At 43.0% G+C, this 22103-nt stretch overlaps 1 protein-coding gene across 2 annotated transcripts in view; it reads right to left on the bottom strand.

Moving 5' to 3' along the window:
* NAP1L4 (nucleosome assembly protein 1 like 4) overlaps nucleotides 1-22103 on the bottom strand; it is a 333781-nt gene that overhangs the window by 169312 nt on the left and 142366 nt on the right. For both annotated transcript variants that reach the window (XM_053720431.1, XM_053720432.1), the window contains exon 10: nucleotides 3500-3522. In XM_053720431.1, coding sequence (XP_053576406.1) covers nucleotides 3500-3522 — 23 coding nt within the window. The remainder of the gene's footprint in view (nucleotides 1-3499; nucleotides 3523-22103) is intronic.

The raw sequence follows: 22103 nt of genomic DNA, 5'->3' as shown, positions 1-22103 counted from the left end.
TAAGCGGGGGAGGGGTCGTTGAGGGGAGGGTACAGTCAGGGTTTTTCCCTGTTGTGTTTGCCATGTACTGCTGGAAGCCATTTTACTCACCTCTCTTCCTGACTTGGTGCATTGTGGGGGATGCTGCTCACTTCCTGCACTTCCTTTTATGGCCAGACTGTTGTGCATCATCCATGTGAGACAGGATGCAGTCTCAGAATTGTGATGTCATTTATTATTTAAAGGGCCTCTGTTCAGTATGTTTTGCCTTTGCGTTGTCTGAGACATGTTTGTGAGAGTTCCTGTGTATTACCTGGCTGCCCGACGTCCTTCCTGGTTCCTGATCCCTGGCTTGTTCCTGACTCTGCTGTTCTCCTTGTTCCTGATTCCAGCTCGTCTTGACTATTCGCTTTGGCTCCTGACTCGGCTCGTCTGACTACAAGCTCTGGTTTTGACTCCTGGCTTGTTATTTGACTTGTGGAAATTTTATAATTTTTTCCTATTAATCAAGGTGTGATTATTTTTGCACTTCTCGTCTCAGTCTGATTTCTGGCACCCTGACACTAAGGAAGGAAGTCCCCAGGGACAGTTGTTCCAGACAGACCCACCAAGAGAGGGATCTCTGAGTCTGAATGTCCAGGGATATCTGTTGTTGTGATCGATTTGAATGGTCGCTGTTCCACTGCCTCAATATGCACAACTGAAGAGGTCTGAGATGGAACCTGGCGAATGTAATTACATCTATGCTGGATACCATGAGCCCGATCCCCTCCATACATTGAGACACCGAGGGCCTTGATTAGGACTGAAGGCCAAGACAGGTGGACGCAATCTACCTGCGTAGCTGATCTGCGAGGAAAATCTTCATGGATCTCAAGTCTATTATCGTGCCCAGGAACTCTACCTTGTTGCTGGGAACCAAGGAACTCTTTCCTGAGTTGATCTTCCAACCATGATATTGGAGCAAGAGAAGAACCCTCGAGTGATCCTCTGCGAGACTGAACGACGGCGCCTGCACTAGGATGTTATCCAGGTAGGGCGCCACAGCAATGCCTCTGGATCTGGCAACTGCAAGTAGCGCCCCCAGAACCTTTGTGAAGACTCTCGGGGACGTCACCAGACCGAAAGGGACACAAACGGGAAGTGTTGGTACAGAAACACAAATATCAGGAACTTGAAGTGGTCCCTGTGAATTGGAACATGAAGGTAAGCGTCCTTCAACTCTATTGTCATCATGAACTGCCCCTTTTGAACTAGGACAGAATAGATATGATCGTTTCCATTTTAAACGATGGAAAAGCCAGAAACTTGTCAAACACGTTAGGTCTAGAATCAAGCGGAACGTGCCCTCTTTCTTTAGAACCACAAAAAGATTTGAATAGTACCCTAGACCCCTTTCTGCTTGGGATACTGGTACGATAACACCTAGAGAGAAGAGATCCCTCACACATTCTAGAAAGGCCTCTCTCTTTTCCGGTCTTGAAGACAAGTTTGACAGGAGGAATCTGCTCCTGGGCGGATGGGAACTAAATCCTATCCTGTAACCCTGGGCGACAGCCTCCAGAACGTCCTGCAACCAGGCTTCGGAGAAGAGACAATCTGCCCCCTACTTGGTCCGGAGATCGGTCGGGGGCCGCCCCTTCATGCCGATTTTGTCTCGGCTGGCTTCTTATTCTGCTTGGACTTGTTCCAAGACTGAGCAGGCTTCCAAGTTCCCTTGGACTGATCCGCTTTCGCGGTGGGCTGCTGGCGCTGGGCCTTGTCCGTACGAAAGGGACGAAAAGTAGATCCTTTAGGCTTAGCCTTCTTATCCTGCGGTAGGAAAGCTCCCTTGCCTCCCCGTAACCATGGATATGATCGAACCCAATCCTGGATCGAACAGAATCTTTCCTTGAAAAGGCAGGGACAACAGCCTCAACTTAGAAGTCATGTCCACAGACCAAGACTTTAGCCACAGAGCACTGCGAGCTAAAATAGAAAATCCTGAAACCTTTGCGTTCAGGCGAATAATTTGCATATTGGCATCGCAAATTAAAGAATTGGCGACCTTCAACACCTTAATCTTCTGCTTTATTTCATCGATGGAAGTCTCCCCCTCGACCATATCACACAGGGATTCACACCAATATGTTGCAGCTCCGGAAACCACGGCTACAGCTGATGCCGGCTGAATAACAAACCCTGTGTGCTGAAACATTTTCCTTGTGCTGAAACATGATTTCCAACTATTTATCCATGGGCTCGTTAAACGACAAACTATCCTCGAGAGGAATAGTTGTCCGCTTCGCGAGCGTGGAGATAGCACCATCCACCTTAGGGACAGTTCCCCACAGCTCAAGCTGAGAGTCCGGAACGAGGAACAGTTTCTTAAAGGAATAAGAAGGGGAAAAGGAAGAACCTAATCGCACACATTCATTCTTAATAAATATTAGCCATCTTAACAGGAACCGGGAAGGTCTGGGGTACCACCCTGTCCTCGTATACCTTATCAAGCTTAGGAATCTAAGGTTCCTCCGGAAGCTTTGGTTCAATAACCCCCGAAGTAGCAAGCACCTGCCTCGGCAAGAAGCGCAAATTCTCTATCCTAAACCTAAAATCAGGCTCCTCCGCAGCCGGAGGTTTAAATGACATGGACTCCGAACCAGAAGGAGCATCCTCTGAAGAGTTGGAGTGAGCCTCATCATCGTATAATGCCTCTGGTATATACATAGGCGTAGACAACCCCTGGGCCAGGCCACCATGAAATGCCCTACGCTTGCGCTTAGCAGAACGTGGTAAGGCATGGATCACTTTCGATACCGCCGTTTGCAGTTGGTCCTAAAGAAACTGTTTCGTCTCCTGCACCGCTGATCAACCGAGGAACTGGAGACAGCCACACCCGGTCACATGGGATGCCTCGCAGGACCTGCACTAAGGAGAAAACACGCCAAAATTGGCCGTGCAATACTCCCGGAAGACAACCTGAAGTTCCACATATTGCCAGAGCCCCATCTCGCACATAACGTAGCAATAACACAATAAACAATATCATGTAGAACCCCCCCCCCCGTTCAATAATCCCCTTACCACGAATATTAACCCTTTGATTCCATAAAGATAAAAGGTGCCACACTGTGACCCTGTCTTCTGGGTTATCATTAAAAAGTAAAAAATGAAACAATCTTACCAGAATCTATGCCGTGACGAAAAGGCAAAGAATGACTGGGGGTGAGGGGAGTGGGGGAGGTATTTAAGCCTTTGGCTGTGGTGTCTTTGCCTCCTCCTGGTGGCCAGATTCTTATTTCCCACAAGTAATGAATGAAGCCGTGGACTCTCCTCCCCTTTAGATGTAAATTACATGCCTTATTTGACTCATGAAAGTTTTTTTTTTTGGACTTGACTGTCACTTTAATACTTGCACAAATAGTGTGCTAATGGAGATTCCCAGGCCTGCTTATGGACAATGCAATATACAAACAATCTGATGAAAAAATTGTGTAAAAATCTTATCTATATAAATCTAAATACACAATTAACTTACCATCATTTCTCCCTCTCCAGATACTAGAAAATAAAAGAAGAAAACAACATATTACACTATGTTAGCACCATGACTAATTTTGTTTTCTTTCATTTAAAACAGGATAGGAATGTCATATTTAACAGTCACCACACACAAATTGGATATCCATTTGTGTAAAACACATTTTCCAATGTTATAAAGAAACAATGTAATGTGCTCAGTAGCAAGACACAAAAGTGTTTCCTAACCAAGAGTATTTACCTGCATGTATACATGAAGTAATGCAGAAGGCAGCAATATAGGGTCTGCAAAAATTGATCACCAAATGTATAGAGAGTGTTAAAGATAAAGATCTATTTCAGTACCAAATATTCTTTCATCAGTTACATGATTCATGGGGAGTCTTGTATTTCTAAAACTCAGTCAAACATAGGCTGATCTCTATTACAGTCCCCTAATATGATAGAATATCATAAAAACACTGAAGATGGACATCAACGCTGGTTTTGTAATCAAACGGACATTGCGAATCTCTGTGGACCGGCTTTAGTCTCAGAAAACTTTAAAATATTTCAGTAATTTGTAAAATAAATACATAAAATATCCCAATGACAACAGCTACAATACCAAGGCAAATTACCCCAGACATGGGAATAAGCCATTTGTAAACACAGCTGGCCATGCACAGTATATACTGGTTTAGAAAAAGCCTTGCACACTTCCACTATGAGTAAGTAAACATACACATAAGCACAATTTACTGGTTTCTAAAAGGTAGGGCTTGCTTTGGTACACAAGAGGTGTGAATTTTTTTTTTAACCCCTTGATGCCCTTAACAAGTGTTTAACATTGGAAAAAAGTTCAGATGTAAACACTTGCTGGGGGGGAAAAAAATGAAATCATGCAAATGAAGCTATCTCATGATTTCAAGGCCGGGATCGGAAAATAGGGGACTGCCTACGCTGATAGCCATGCCCCCAGTCCAATTTTTCATTCCCTGAAAGGAGGAGACTGCAGGATGCCATATAAAAGGACGACGTTTAACGTCTTGACGTTAAAGCCCAGCGCTACTAGAACAGCATAGAACGTCTAAACGTCATGAAGCCATTAAAAATAAAACAGTTGAAGGAAAACATAATTTATGTAATAACTTACCTGATACATTAATTTATTTCCCATTGTGACGTATGGGATATACATTCCTACCTGGAGGGGGCAAAGTTTCCCAAACCTCAAAATGTCTATAAATACACCTCCAACCTCACTACTACTTCAGTTTAACTTATAGCCAAGAAGTGAGGTGTAAAAAAGAAGGAGTAAAAAGCATACAATAGAGGAACGTATACAAAAAAATAAAAAATAAAAATCACAAAAAAAACATAATTTATGCTTACCTGATAAATTTATTTCTCTTGTAGTGTATCCAGTCCACGGATCATCCATTACTTGTGGGATATTCTCCTTCCCAACAGGAAGTTGCAAGAGGATCACCCACAGCAGAGCTGCTATATAGCTCCTCCCCTCACTGCCATATCCAATCATTCGACCGAAACAAGCCGAGAAAGGAGAAACCATAGGGTGCAGTGGTGACTGTAGTTTAATTAAAATTTAGACCTGCCTGAAAAAGGACAGGGCGGGCCGTGGACTGGATACACTACAAGAGAAATAAATTTATCAGGTAAGCATAAATTATGTTTTCTCTTGTTAAGTGTATCCAGTCCACGGATCATCCATTACTTGTGGGATACCAATACCAAAGCTAAAGTACACGGATGATGGGAGGGACAAGGCAGGAACTTAAACGGAAGGAACCACTGCCTGTAGAACCTCTCTCCCAAAAACAGCCTCCGAAGAAGAAAAAGTATAAAATTTGTAAAATTTGGAAAAAGTATGAAGGGAAGACCAAGTTGCAGCCTTGCAAATCTGTTCAACAGAGGCCTCATTTTTAAAGGCCCAGGTGGAAGCCACAGCTCTAGTAGAATGAGCTGTAATCCTTTCAGGAGGCTGCTGTCCAGCAGTCTCATAGGCTAAACGGATTATACTCCGAAGCCAAAAAGAAAGAGAGGTTGCCGAGGCCTTCTGACCTCTCCTCTGTCCAGAGTAAACGACAAACAGGTTAGATGTTTGGTGAAAATCTTTAGTAGCCTGTAAGTAAAACTTCAAGGCACGGACTACGTCTAGATTATGCAAAAGACGTTCCTTCTTTGAAGAAGGATTAGGAAATAATGATGGAACAACAATCTCTTGATTGATATTCTTGTTAGAAACCACCTTAGGTAAAAACCCAGGTTTTGTACGCAGAACAACTTTATCTGAATGAAAGATCAGATAAGGAGAATCACAATGTAAGGCAGATAACTCCGAGACTCTTCGAGCCGAGGAAATAGCCATCAGAAAAAGAACTTTCCATGAAAGAAGTTTGATATCAATAGAATGAAGGGGTTCAAACGGAACCCCTTGAAGAACTTTAAGAACCAAGTTTAAGCTCCATGGAGGAGCAACAGGTTTAAACACAGGCTTAATTCTAACTAAAGCCTGACAAAATGCCTGAATGTCTGGAACTTCTGCCAGACGCTTGTGTAAAAGAATAGACAGAGCAGAAATCTGTCCCTTTAAAGAACTAGCTGATAATCCTTTGTCCAAACCCTCTTGGAGGAAGGACAATATCCTAGGAATCCTAACCCTACTCCATGAGTAATTCTTGGATTCACACCAATGAAGATATTTACGCCATATCTTGTGGTAAACTTTCCTGGTGACAGGCTTTCGTGCCTGTATTAAGGTATCAATTACTGACTCGGAGAAGCCACGCTTTGATAGGATCAAGCGTTCAATCTCCATGCAGTCAGTCTCAGAGAAAGTAGATTCGGATGATTGAAAGGACCTTGTATTAGAAGGTCGTGTCTCAGAGGCAGAGTCCATGGTGGAAAGGATGACATGTCCACTAGGTCTGCATACCAGGTCCTGTGTGGCCACGCAGGCGCTATCAATATCACCGATGCTCTTTCCTGTTTGATTTTGGCAATCAGACGAGGGAGCAGAGGAAACGGTGGAAACACATAAGCCAGAGCATCTATCAGTGCCGTTCTGGGTCCCTGGACCTGGATCCGTAACAAGGAAGCTTGGCGTTCTGGCGAGACGCCATGAGATCCAATTCTGGTTTGCCCCAACGGAGAACCAATTGAGCAAACATTTTCATTCCCATTCCCCCGGATGAAAAGTCTGACGACTTAGAAAATCCGCCTCCCAGTTCTCTACACCTGGGATATGGATCGCTGACAGGTGGCAAGAGTGAGTCTCTGCCCATCGAATTATCTTGGAGACTTCTGACATCGCTAGGGAACTCCTGGTTCCCCCTTGATGGTTGATGTAAGCCACAGTCGTGATGTTGTCCGACTGAAATCTGATTAACCTCAGTGTTGCTAGCTGAGGCCAAGCCAGAAGAGCATTGAATATTGCTCATAACTCCAGAATATTTATTGGGAGGAGTTTCTCCTCCTGAGTCCATGAACCCTGAGCCTTCAGGGAGTTCCAGACTGCACCCCAACCTAGAAGGCTGGCATCTGTTGTTACAATTGTCCAATCTGGTCTGCGAAAGGTCATACCCTTGGACAGATGGGCCCGAGATAACCACCAGAGAAGAGAATCTCTGGTTTCCTGATCCAGATTTAGTAGAGGTGACAAATCTGTGTAATCCCCATTCCACTTACTGAGAATGCATAATTGCAGCGGTCTGAGATGCAGGCGCGAATGGCACTATGTCCATCGCCGCTACCATTAAGCCGATTACTTCCATGCACTGAGCCACCGTGGGGCGCGGAATGGAGTGAAGAACACGGCAAGCATTTAGAAGTTTTGATAACCTGGACTCCGTCAGGTAAATTTTAATTTCTACAGAATCTATTAGAGTCCCTAGGAAGGAAACCCTCGTGAGAGGAGATAGAGAACTCTTTTCTTCGTTCACTTTCCACCCATGCGACCTCAGGAATGCCAGAACTATCTCTGTATGAGATTTGGCAATTTGAAAGCTTGACGCCTGTATCAGGATATCGTCCAGGTAAGGAGCCACCGCTATGCCTCGCGGTCTTAGGACCGCCAGAAGTGAGCCCATGTTTTGTTTAGGATCTTTAAATCCAAAATTGGTCTGAAGGTTCCCTCTTTTTTGGGAACCACAAACAGATTTGAATAAAACCCCTGTCCTTGTTCCGTCCGCGGAACTGGATGGATCACTCCCATTACAAGGAGATCTTGTACGCAGCTTAGGAATGCCTCTTTCTTTATCTGGTTTGCAGATAATCTTGAAAGGTGAAATCTCACTTGTGGAGGAGAAGCTTTGAAGTCCAGAAGATATCCCTGAGATATGATCTCCAACGCCCAGGGATCCTGAACATCTCTTGCCCACGCCTGGGCGAAGAGAGAGAGTCTGCCCCCTACTAGATCCGTTGTCAGATAGGGGGCCGCTCCTTCATGCTGTCTTAGAGGCAGCAGCAGGCTTTCTGGCCTGCTTGCCCTTGTTCCAGGACTGGTTAGGTTTCCAGGCCTGCTTGGATTGAGCAAAAGTTCCCTCTTGTTTTGAAGCAGAGGAAGTTGATGCTGCACCTGCCTTGAAATTTCGAAAGGCACGAAAATTAGACTGTTTGGCCTTTGATTTGGCCCTGTCCTGAGGAAGGGTATGACCCTTACCTCCAGTAATGTCAGCAATAATTTCTTAAAAACCAGGCCCGAATAAGGTCTGCCCCTTGAAAGGAATGTTGAGTAATTTAGACTTTGAAGTCACATCAGCTGACCAGGATTTGAGCCATAGCGCCCTACGCGCCTGGATGGCGAATCCGGAATTCTTAGCCGTTAGTTTAGTGAAATGAACAATGGCATCAGAAACAAATGAGTTAGCTAGCTTAAGAGTTCTAAGCTTGTCAACAATTTCAGTCAATGGAGCTGTATGGATGGCCTCTTCCAGGGCCTCAAACCAGAATGCCGCCGCAGCCGTGACAGGCGCAATGCATGCAAGGGGCTGTAAAATAAAACCTTGTTGAATAAACATTTTCTTAAGGTAACCCTCTAATTTTTTATCCATTGGATCTGAAAAAGCACAACTGTCCTCAACTGGGATAGTGGTACGCTTTGCTAAAGTAGAAACTGCTCCCCCCACCTTAGGGACAGTCTGCCATAAGTCCCGTGTAGTGGCATCTATTGGAAACATTTTTCTAAATATAGGAAATGGGGAAAAGGGCACACCGGGCCTATCCCACTCCTTACTAATAATTTCTGTAAGCCTTTTAGGTATTGGAAAAACATCAGTACTCACCGGCACTGCATAGTATTTATCCAGCCTACACAATTTCTCTGGCACTGCAATTGTGTCACAGTCATTCAGAGCAGCTAATACCTCCCCAAACGGAGGTTCTCAAGCTTAAATTTAAAATTAGAAATCTCTGAATCAGGTCTCCCCGATTCAGAGACGTCACCCACAGACTGAAGCTCTCCGTCCTCAGGTTCTGCATATTGTGACGCAGTATCAGACATGGCTCTTACAGCATCTACGCGCTCTGTATCTCGTCTGACCCCAGAGCTATCGCGCTTGCCTCTCAATTCAGGCAATCTGGATAATACCTCTGACAGGGTATTATTCATGATTGCAGCCATGTCCTGCAAAGTAATCGCTATGGGCGTCCCTGATGTACTTGGCGCCATATTAGCGTGCGTCCCTTGAGCGGGAGGCGAAGGGTCCGACACGTGGGGAGAGTTAGTCGGCATAACTTCCCCCTCGACAGACCCCTCTGGTGACAATTCTTTTATAGATAAAGACTGATCTTTACTGTTTAAGGTGAAATCAATACATTTAGTACACATTCTCCTATGGGGCTCCACCATGGCTTTTAAACATAATGAACAAGTATCCTCTTTTTCAGACATGTTTGTACAGACTAGCAATGAGACTAGCAAGCTTGGAAAACACTTTAAAGCAAGTTAACAAGCAATATAAAAAAACGTTACTGTGCCTTTAAGAGAAACAAATTGTCAAAATTTGAAATAACAGTGAAAAAAGGCAGTTACACTAACAACATTTTTACAGTGTATGTAACAAGTCAGCAGAGCATTGCACCCACTTGCAAATGGATGATTAACCCCTTAATAACAAAAACAGAATAATAAATGACAAACGTTTTTTAAACACAGTCACAACAACTGCCACAGTCTACTGTGATTGTTACCCTCCTCAAACACGACTTTGAAGCCTTTTGAGCCCTTCAGAGATGTCCTGTATCATGCAGAGGGAAGCTGAATGTCTGACAGTATTTTTAGCTGCACAGAAAAGCACTAAAATAGGCCCTTCCCACTCATATTGCAACAGTGGAAAGCCTGCTACTAGGCAAAAATCAAGCCAGCCATGTGGAAAAAAACTAGGCCCCAATAAGTTTTGTCACCAAACATATATAAAAACGATTAACATGCCAGCAAATGTTTTATATTACACTTTTATAAGAGTATGTATCTGTTAATAAGCCTGATACCAGTCGCTATCACTGCATTTAAGGCTTAACTTACATTAATCCGGTATCAGCAGCATTTTTCTAGCAAATTCCATCCCTAGAAATATGTTAACTGCACATACCTTATTGCAGGAAAACCTGCACGCCATTCCCCCTCTGAAGTTACCTCACTCCTCAGAATATGTGAGAACGGCAGTGGATCTTAGTTACTTCTGCTAAGATCATAGAAATCACAGGCAGATTCTTCTTCTAATGAGATGAAACAGTACACTCCGGTACCATTTAAAAATAACAAACTTTTGATTGAAGTTAAGAAACTAACTATAATACACCACTCTCCTCTTACTACGTCCATCTTTGTTGAGAGTTGCAAGAGAATGACTGGATATGGCAGTGAGGGGAGGAGCTATATAGCAGCTCTGCTGTGGGTGATCCTCTTGCAACTTCCTGTTAGGAAGGAGAATATCCCACAAGTAATGGATGATCCGTGGACTGGATACACTTAACAAGAGAAATAGGGTGAGTCTCATGGACTCTTGCCACTATGAAAGAAATTAATTTATCAGGTAAGTTCTTACATAAATTATGTTTTCTTTCATGTAAGTGGCAAGAGTCCATGAGTTAGTGACGTATGGGCTAGAATACCCAAGATGTGAAAGTCCATGAGTCACTAGAAAGGGAGGGATAAAATAAAAACAGCCAAATCCGCTGAGAAATTAAGTCCAAAAAAAAAATTACGTTTTCTTAAAAATGCCAGAAAAAAAAAAAAAAAAAAAAGGCATTGGAATCAAACTGAGACAATTGCCTGAAGAACCTTTCTACCAAAGAAGCAAACACATCAAAATGGTAAAATTTTGTAAAAGTATGCAAAGAAGACCAAGATGCTGCTTTGCAAATTTGATCAACTAAAGCTTCATTCTTAAAAGCCCAAGAAGTGGAAACTGATCTAGTAGAATGAGCTGTAATTCTCTGATTCAGAGACTGCCCCGCCTCCAAATAAGCTTTGTGAATCAAAATTTTCAACCAAGATGCCAAAGAAATGGCAGAGGCTTTCTGACCTTTCCTAGAGCCAGAAAAAACAACAAATAGACTAGAAGTCTTTCTGAAAACCTTAGTAGCCTCAACAGAATATTTCAAAGCTCTTACCATATCCAAAGAATGTAAAGACCTCTCAAGAGTATTCTTAGGATTAGGACAAAGAACAAACAATTTACCTATTGATGTTGTGAGCCTGTATCATAGTGCTAATCACGGAGTCATAAAAACCTCTATGACTAAGCAGTAAGCGTTCAATTTCCATGCCATCAAATTTAGAGATCGAGATCCTGATGGAAAAATGGCCCTTGAGACAGAAAGTCTGGCCTTAAAGGAAGTGGCCAAGATTGGCAACTGGACAACTTGACAAGGTCTGCATACCAAAACCTGAAAGAGCCCAAGCTGGAGCCATCAGAAACACAAGATTGTTCCATTATGATCTAGGAGATCACCTTTGGAAGAAGAACCAGAGGCGGAAAATGTAATCAGGTTGGTAAAACCAAGGAACTGCTAGAGCATCTACCATCTCCGCCTGAGAATTCTTGGACCTGGAAAAATACCTTGGAAGCATCTTGTTCAGACGCGAGGCCATCAGATCCATTTCTGGAGGACCCCACATCTGAATGGAGGGACCACTCTCCCTGATGTAAAGTCTGACGACTGAGATAATTTGCTTCCCAATTGTCTACTCCTGGGATATGAATCGCAAAAATTTGACAAGAGTTGGATTCCGCCCAAAAAAGTATCAGAGAAACTTAGTTTATTGCTGAAGGACTGAGAGTCCCACCTTGATGATTGACATATGCCACTGTAATGATATTGTCTGTCTGGAATTGAATATAAAGTTCTCTCCTTCAATAGAGGCCAAGCCTGAAGAGCTCTGAAAATAGCACAGAGTTCTAAAATATTGATTGGTAACCTCGCCTCCTGAGGTTCCCAAACCCCTTGTGCTGTCAGAGACCCCCAGACAGCTCCCCAACCTGCAAGACTTGCATCTGTTGTGATCACAGACCAGGAAAGACGAACAAAGAAAGCCCCTTGAACAATAAGGTAATGTTTAACCACCAAGACAGAGATTGTCGAATGTTGGGACTCAAGTATATCAACTGTGATATCTGAGTATAATCCCTGCACCATTGATGCAACATGCAAAGCTGAAGAGGTCTCATATGAAAACGAGCAAAGGGGATCGCGTCAGATGCTGCAATCATGAGACCTAAAACTTCCATGCACATAGCCACTGAAGGGAGTGATAAAGACTGAAGGTTTAGACAAGCTAACACTAACTTCATTTGTCTCTTTTCTGTCAAAGAAAGAGTCATGGACACTGAATCTATCTGATAAACTAAAAAGGTGACCTTTGTCTGAGGAATCAAGAAACTATTTTGTAAATTGATCCTCCAACCATGTCTTTGAAGAAACGACAAGTTATTTAGTGCGAGATTCTGCTAAATGAAAAGATTGAGCTAGTACCAAGATATAGTCCAAATAAGGAAACACCACAATACCCTGCTCTCTGATTACAGATAGAAGGGCACCGAGAACATTTGAAAAAGAATCTTGGAGCTGTCGCTAGACCAAATGGAAGAGCGACAAATTGATAATGCTGGTCTAGAAAAGAGAATCTCAGAAACCGATAGTGGTCTGGGTGAATCGGAATATGAAGATAAGCATCCTGTAAGTCTATTGTGGACATGAAATGACCTTGCTGAACAAAATGCAGAAAAGTCCTTATATTCACCATCTTAAAAGTTGGGACTCTTACAAAACGATTAAAAGTTTTCAGATCCAGAACTGGTCTGAATGAATCCTTCTTTGGGACAATGAACAGATTTAAATAAAAACCCAAACCCTGTTCCTGTAGAGGAACTGGAACAATCACCCCTGAAAGCTCTAGGTCTGAAACACACTTCAGAAAAGCCCGAGTCTTCACAGGGTTTGTTGGAACCTGGGAAAGAAAGAATCTTCCCATGGGAGGTCTTATTCTGAAACTTATTCGATACCCCTGAGAAACAATATCCTGAATCCACTGATTTTGGACAGAATCTGCCCAAATGTGAAAGAATTTTTAGTCTGCCCCTCACCAGTTGAACTGGATTGAGGGCTGCACCTTCATGCAGTTTTAGGGACTGTATTTGGTTTCTTATAAGGATTGGACTTATTCTAATTTGTGGATGGTCTCAAATTGGAACCAGAGGCCTTAGGAGAAGGAGCGTTTAATTGTTCCTTAGACTGACGAAAGGAACGAAAACGATTGTGAGCTTTAAATTTACCCTTTAATTTCTTATCTTGAGGAAAAAAAAAACCCAAAATTTATGCTTACCTGATAAATGTATTTATTTCTTGACACGATGAGTCCACGGATCATCTAATTACTATTGGGAATATCGCTCCTGCCCAGCAGGAGGCGGCAAAGAGCACCACAGCAAAGCTGTTAAATATCACCTCCCTTCCCTCCAACCCCAGTCATTATACCGAAGTAAAAGGAGAGAAAGGAAGCAACAAGGTGCAGAGGTATCTGAGGTTTATAGTATGAAAAAAGCCTGCCTTAAAAACAGGGCAGGCCGTGGACTCATCGTGTCAAGAAATAAATAAATTTATCAGGTAAGCATAAATTTTGTTTTCATTCCAATGACACGATGAGTCCACGGATCATCTAATTACTATTGGGAATCAATACCCAAGCTAGAGGACACAGATGATACAGGAGGGACAAGACAGGGAATCTAAACCGAAGGCACCAATGCTTGAAGAACCTTTCTCCCAAAAGAAGCCTCAGCCGAGGCAAAAGTATCAAATTTATAGAATTTAGAAAAAGTGTGAAGAGAGGACCAAGTTGCAGCCTTGCAAATCTGCTCCACAGAAGCTTCATTTTTGAATGCCCAGGAAGAGGAAACAGCCCTCGTAGAATGAGCCGTGACTCTCTCAGGACGCTGCTGTCCAGCAGTTTCATAAGCCAAGCGAATAATACTCTTCAGCCACAAAGAAAGAAGTAGCCGTAGCTTTCTGCCCCTTATGTTTCCCAGAGAAAACTACAAACAGAGCAGAAGACTGGCGAAAATCCTTAGTCGCCTGTAGATAGAATTTCAACGCATGCACCACGTCTAGATTGTGCAGCAGACGTTCCTTATGAGAAGCGTTAGGACACAAAGGAGGAACAACAATCTCCTGATTAATGTTCCTATCCGAAACCACTTTAAGTGAGAAATCCTAAGTTAGTACGCAAAACTACCTTATCTGAATGAAAAATAAGGTAAGGAGATTCAACTGCAACGCCGAGAGCTCCGAGACTCTACGAGCAGACGAAATAGCAACAAGAAACAAAACCTTCCAAGATAACATTTTAATATCTAAGGAATGCATAGGCTCAAACGGAGCCTGCTGAAGAACTCTAAGAACAAGGTTAAGACTCCAAGGAGGAGTAACAGATTTGAACACAGGCCTAATTCTGACCAAGGCCTGACAAAACGATTGCACGTCTGGAACATCCGCCAGACGTTTGTGTAACAAAATAGACAAGGCAGATATTTGACCCTTCAAGGAACTAGCCGATAAACCCTTCTCCAAACCTTCTTGGAGAAAGGCCAGAATTCTAGGAATCCGAACTCTACTCCAAGAAAAGCCTCTGGGATTCTCACCAATACAGATATTTACGCCATATCTTGTAGTAAATCTTTCTGGTAAAAGGTTTACGAGCCTGAATCATCGTCTCAATGACCGACTCAGAAAATCCATGCTTAGATAAGATTAAGCATTCAATCTCCAAGCAGTCGGTTTCAGAGAAATGAGATTTGGATGAAGAAAGGGCCCTTGAAGTAGAAGGTCTTCATCTCCACCAAGTCTGCATACCAGATCCTGCGAGGCCACGCCGGTGCAATGAGGATCCCCGATGCCCTCTCCTGTTTGATTCAAGCAATAACCCGAGGAAGGCGAGCGTACGGAGGAAATAGGTATGCTAGACTGAAATTCCAAGGGACCGCTACAGCATCTATCAGTACAGCCCGAGGATCCCTCGACCCGGTACCTCGGGAGCTTGGCATTCTGACGAGATGCCCTGAGATCCAGTTCCGGCTGTCCCCATTTGAGAATCAAGCTGGAAAACGCATCCGGATGGAGTTCCCACTCCCCCGGGTGAAAGATCTGTCTGCTCAGAAAATCCGCCTCCCAATTGTCCACTCCCGGAATGTGGATCGAAGATAGACAGCAGTTGTGGGTCTCTGCCCACTGAATAATCTTGGCTACCTCTGTCATGGCCAAGGAACTCCGAGTTCCCCCCCAATGGTTGATGTAAGCCACTGAAGTTATGTTGTCCGACTAGAACCTGACAAACCGGGCCGAAGCCAACTGAGGCCAGGCCAGGAGAGCATTGAAGATTGCTCTCAGCTCCAGAATGTTTATGGGTAGAACTGACTCCTGCCGAGTCCAAGTCCTCTGAGCCTTTAAAGAGCCCCAGACTGATCCCCATCCCAACAGGCTGGTGTCCATTGTCACAATAACCCAGGTAGGTCTGTGGAAGCAGGTTCCCTGGGAGAGATGATCCTGAGACAACCACCAAAGAAGAGAATCCCTTGTCTCCTGATCCAGATGTAATTATGGAGACAGGTCTGTATAATCCCTGTTCCACTGCCTGAGCATGCATAACTGCAGAGGTCTGAGGTGGAAACGGGCAAAGGGAATGATGTCCATGGCAGCTACCATCAGATCGATTACCTCCATACATTGAGCCACTGATCGAAGATCCTTGATTTTCTGAACTCTGTCAGAAATATTTTCATCCATAGGGAATCTATTATGGTTGCCAAGAACACTACCCTTGTAGCCGGAATTAAGGAACTCTTTCCCAGATTCAACTTCCATCCATGAGAACGCAGGAAGGATACCAACATCTCCGTGTGAGAGTTCGCTTGTTGAAAGGATGGCGCCTGAACCAGGATGTCTTCCAAATAAGGAGCCACTGCAATGCCCCTCAACAGGAGCACCGCCAACAGGGATCCCAGGAAAAATTCTGGGAGCTGTGGCAGGGCCGAATGGAAGAGCCACAAACTGGAAGAGTTTGTCTAGAAAGGCAAACCTCAGAAACTTGTGATGATCCATGTGGATGGGAACTTGTAGGTAGGTGTTCTTTAAATCTACTGTTGTCATGAATTGACCCCTCTTGAACCAAGGGAAGAATGGAACAAATAGTTTCCATCTTGAAGGACGGTACTCTGAGGAACAAGTTTAAACGCTTGAGATCTAGAATTGGTCTGAAGGGTCCCTCTTTTTTGGGAACCACAAACAGATTGGAGTAAAATCCCAGACCCTGCTCCTGCATTGGAATAGGAACGATCACTCCCAGGTCGGAAAGGTCTTGAACACAGTCTAAGAACGCCTCTTTTTTTCAGGTCTACAGAATCTTGAGAGCAGAAACCTGCCCCTGGGAGGAAAAGTCTTGAATTCTAGTTTGTATCCCTGGGACACAATGTCCACCGCTCAGGGATCCTGAACCTCCCGAACCCAGGCATGAGCGAAGAAGGAAAGTCTGTCCCCCACAAGATCGGGTCCCGGATCGGGGGCAGACCCTTCATGCTGACTTTGAGTCATTAACGGGCATCTTGGATTGCTTACCCCTGTTCCAAGACTGGTTGGATCTCCAGGCAGGCTTGGACTTTTCTTGCTTTGTAGAGGGAGAGGAAGGCTTACCCTAGAAGTTTTGAAAGGAACGAAAATTACTCTGACGTCCCTTCTGCTTATTCCTCTTATCCTGAGGGAGGAAATTACCCTTGCCTCCCGTAATGTCGGAAATAATTTCCGCCAAGCCTGGCCCAAATAAAGTCTAACCCTTGAAGGGAATCGCCAAAAGCTTAGATTTAGACGAAACATCCGCAGACCAGGATTTCAACCATAAGGCTCTGTGGGCCAGTACGGCAAACCCAGAAATTTTTGCTCCTAGCTTGATAACCTGTAGGGAAGCATCAGTAATAAATGAATTGGCCAATTTAAGGGCCTTAATCCTATCCTGTATCTCTTCAAGGGGAGTGTCTGTCTGAATATAATCAGACAACCCATCAAACCAGTATGCTGCCGCACTAGTGACGGTAGCAATAAACACCGCAGGTTGCCATTGTAAACCCTGGTGAACATACATCTTTTGAGCAACTTCGTATCCATAGGAACTTTAAAGGAACAACTATCCTCTATGGCAGTGCTTTCCAAACTGTGTGTCGGGACATACTAGTGTGTCGGCAGCAGAGTGTAGGTGTATCCCTGCTTCAGCAAAAAAAAAAATTTACATTTTTTTTTTCGGTATCCGACTTTCCGCCTGCTATGCATATCAAATGGTTGACACGTGATTGATACCTAGTGGGTCACAGATCATCTTAACCTATTGGCACAGCTCAGTGGGAACTGAAACTATTGCCATTGGCGGCTTTGGCAGCACATTGGCTCCTGACTGCACATAGGAAGTGGAAGCTTAAAAATGCGAGTGTCTTTATCAAATATTCCACCAAATATTCAGAAACTGTTCATCCCATCAACCTCATACAACCCATTAAAATAGTAAGTAGCTATTGGTGGTATTAAACTTTTTTTTTTTATTCTTTCACATACTCACATACTTGTAAATACATTTCATTATTATATAATTTACGTATGTGTCCGTAACCGTATCTTTCTTAACCTCCTTTTTGCTAGTACAACTGAATTAATTACTGTGTCGCAAAATGATGTAGGTCTAAAAAGTGCGTCATCAACATGAAAAGTTTGGAAAGCTCTGCTCTATGGGAATAGTGGTTCTCTTGGCTAAAGTGGAAATGGCCCCTTCCACCTTGGGGACCGTCTGCCAAGACTCTTTGATAGAGTGCTATAGGAAACATCTTTTTAAAAATAGGGGATGGAGAAAAAAGGATACCCGGTCTCTCCCATTACCTAGCAATAATCTCTGTAGCCCGATCTGGTACAGGGAAAACCTCCACCATGGAAGGTACATCAAAATATTTGTTTAGCTTGCTAGGATTGACTATGAGCGTAGTGTCGGAGTTGTCCAAGGTAGCCAAAACCTCCTTAAGTAACAAACAGAGGTGTTCCAGCTTAAACCTGAAGGATACAACTTCAGCATCAGAAGAAGGAGTTACTGTTTGAGTCTGAGATTTCACCCTCAGATGCTACTGAAGCATCTTCCTCCTCAGACTTCTGGGAGGGAACATTCGCAATAGCTACAACTGTGTCAGAAACCTTACCCACTGATTCTTTACATTTCCTTTGGCGCTTTACTTGCAGCATGGGAAAAGCAGACAGCGCATCAGATACAGCAGAGGACATGAGGCTAGCAATGTCTTGCAACGTAACTCCAGGCGGAGTTAGAGAGGAAGTGCAGAGCACTGCATGTGTGGGCCATACTTGGGACACTTGAGAAAGCTGCGGCATATATTGAACATTGTCAGACTCCTGGACAGCATCCACCTTAGACAATGTTGGCTCAGAAAAGGGACTGGTGGTTCCACAATGACATCAAAACAAAGAACAAAAAACATTTTGCAGGGCCTCTTGGTCCATCTTCACTCACAATGGAACAAAATTACCACTAAATAAACTTAAATCTTTGAAAAAAAATTAAAATAGAAAAAAAAACAAAAAAAACACGTTACTGTCTCTTTAAATTTAAAAAAACTTAACGTTATTTTGTAGCAAAGGAATAGATAAAAAAATACAGAAAGTCTCTGGACAACCTCTACACCTCAGCTTAGCTGAGGTGCCTACTTGCCCTGCTGACAGAAGCAATCCGGAACTCGTCTTGAAGCACAGTGAAAAGCTGTCCGGTCTAACAACGCTGTATAAGTGTTAATCTTGCGATTCCCTGCGTCCGACTCTGCAAAAGATCTAGTCACTCCTCAGGAAGTGGAGAAAAAAGGCACGCAAAGCAATTGCTGCCTCAGCTAGCCCCGCCCATCATGGGCGTCTAAAACATAAAACTCCCGGTCGGCAAAATGTCTAACAAAGTCAAGCCGCCGGGAGAAGTTAACACCACACCAACCATGAGCCTTATATAAACTCCTCAGCCCCAGTGCTTGCCATAACAAATACTGCCTTTCCTGTATATGTTCCCCCAAACATATAGGAGACATTCCTGTGTCCCAATTATTAATGGAAATAAAGTGCCAATTCTTCCTGCATTTAGCCCAGAAAAAATAAACTCAACACTTACCTCATAGATCGGCCAGGCAGCAAGGCAGCTCACTAGGTTTAAGAGGCCTTCTCCCTCACATGGACCTGTGGAAAAAGAGATAAATCTTACTCAGGCTTTCAGTATTAGGGCAGCATTAACTACATGGGAGGCACAGTGAGGATTGTACCCCACAAGTTCCCATTGCTTGAAAGCCACCACTGCTCTACTGAAGAGACTGATATGGACTACGGCTACACCCTAGGACAAAGCAGAACAATCTTGCACTGTTGAAAAATAATAAAATCTTGCTTGAAGAATCTTCTTTCCAACACCTAACTTTACCACTTCCTTGCTTTAACGTAGGCAAAGAGAATGACTGGGGTTGGAGGGAAGGGAGGTGATATTTAACAGCTTTGCTGTGGTGCTCTTCGCCGCCTCCTGCTGGGCAGGAGTGATATTCCCAATAGTAATTAGATGATCCATGCACTCATTGTGTCATTAGAAAGAAAACTCCCTTACCACCAGTGATAGTGGAGATAGAATCCAATTGAGAACCAAATAAATTATTACCTTGAAAGGATAAAGATAGTAATCTAGCTTTAGACACCATATCAGCATTCCATGATTTAAACCATAAAGCTCTTCAAGATAGAACAGCTAAAGAGAGATTTAATATCAACCTTAATAATATCAAATATAGCATCACAAATAAAATCATTAGCATTTTGAAGTAGAAGAATTTTGTTAAATCAGGATCTGATAACTGTTGTGCTAAACTGTCCAACCAAAAAGTTGAAGCAGCAACATCATCAGCTATAGAGATAGCAGGTCTGAGAATATAGCCAGTATGTAAATATGCCTTCCTAAGGTAACATTCAATCTTCCTATATAAGGGATCTTTAAAAGAAGTACTATCTTCCATAGGAATAGTAGTAAGTTTAGCAAGAGAAGAAACTTTCTCCCAAATCTCTAAATTAGACACAGGTAAAAGGATACAAAAATTTTAAACCTAGAAGGAGGATTAAAAGTACCACCAGGTTTAGACCATTCCTTAGTAATCATATTAGAGATAGCATCTGGAATAGGAAAAACTTCAGGAGTAACCTCAGAAGTTTTAAAAACAGAATTCATTAGTTTGCTATTCTTGTTATCAAGAGGACTAGATTTCTCAATACCCAAAGTAAACAATACCTACTTTAACAAAGAACGGATATATTCCATCTTAAAAAGAAAGGAAGATTTATCAATTTCAGAGTCTGAAGTAGGATCCTCTGAGCCAGATAATTCCTCATCAGCAGACAATACTTCAGTATGCTGTTGGTCAATACAAACTTCATCAGAATTATGAGAAGTAGGAAGAGACCTTTTACATTTATTTGATGGCGGAACAGCAGTCATAGCCTTCTCTATGGCTGCAGCAATATAATCTTTTATATCTACAGGAATATCATGTACATTAGACTGTGAAGGTTTAACAGTAGATGTATTTGTACTTATAGAAACTTTATCAGCATGAAACAATTTCTCATAACAAGTGCCACATACTTGAGCTGAAGAAGGCAGATCAGCCAATTTACAACATACACACTTATTTTTGGTAGATTTGTTTACAGGCAACTTAGTTCCTACAGTAACATCAGAGGCAGGATCAGTTTGAGACATCTTGAAAAATGTAACAAAAAAGAAAATATAACATTTAACATATAACAAAATATGCAATTTCCTCAAAATAGCAGTTTCAGGAATGGGAAAAAACATAATTTATGTAAGAATTTACCTGATAAATTCATTTCTTTCATATTGGCAAGAGTCCATGAGCTAGTGACATATGGGATATACAATCCTACCAGGAGGGGCAAAGTTTCCCAAACCTCAAAATGCCTATAAATACACCCCTCACCACACCCACAATTCAGTTTAATGAATAGCCAAGCAGTGGGGTGATAAAGAAAGGAGTAGAAAGCATCAACAAAGGAAATTTGGATTGAAACCTGGCAAAGACCCCCTAGATTGTGGTAGTTATCGTCCTATTTCCCTCCTCAATTTAGATACGAAGCTTTACGCAAAAATCATAGCTACACGATTATCCAGAGTAATTCCGAGTTTGGTTCACACGGACCAAGTCGGATTCATCCCACAGAGGGAAGGACCGGACGGCACAAGACGGGTCCTAGATATACTACTGGAGGCAGCCAGACTAAAAGTTCCCATGCTCGCCCTGTCACTAGATGCTGAGAAAGCCTTTGACAGGGTGAGCTGGGACTACCTGTGGGAGACTCTTCGAGTATTCGGATTTCCGAACGATTTCATCCTGGCCGTTAAAGCTTTATATTCAGGTCCTTCGGCTAGAGTGCAGGGAGTAGGATTCCAATCTGCCTCTCTAGAAATTTCAAACGGTACCAGGCAGGGGTGCCCTCTCTCACCACTCCTTTTTGCTCTTTCAATAGAACCCTTAGCTCAAGCGATTAGATTGAATCCAACTATCTCAGGAATCACTTTTGGGAAGTCACAGCACAAGATAGCATTGTACGCTGATGACATTACACTCCTTCTAACTAACCCATCCACTTCGGTACAGGCTGTTTTTCAACTCTTGACTCGCTTCGGTAGACTTAGCCATTACAAATTAAATATCAGTAAGACAGAAGCTCTGCATCTGAACATACCACCTCCAGACTTGACTACCTTGCAGAAACAATTTACCTTTCAATGGTCTGCAAATAGTATAAAACTTCTGGGAACACACCTTAGTATATCTATACCTACAGTGATTACTAAAAACTATGTGGACAGGCTCCCTGAATGGCGGAGACTTTTGGAGTCTTGGGAGTTCCGGGAGATTTCTTGGACTGGCAGAATAACTGCCATTAAGATGTCTTTTATCCCTAAGGTTCTTTACCTATTCCGCTCACTACCAGTTAATATACCCAGACCTATACTAAACAGATTG

The sequence above is a fragment of the Bombina bombina genome, chromosome 7, assembly GCF_027579735.1.
Source record: "Bombina bombina isolate aBomBom1 chromosome 7, aBomBom1.pri, whole genome shotgun sequence".
Classification (NCBI taxonomy): Eukaryota; Metazoa; Chordata; class Amphibia; order Anura; family Bombinatoridae; genus Bombina; species Bombina bombina.
The sequence above is the reverse complement of the archived record's forward strand: the minus strand, read 5'-3'. Positions and strand labels throughout refer to the sequence as shown.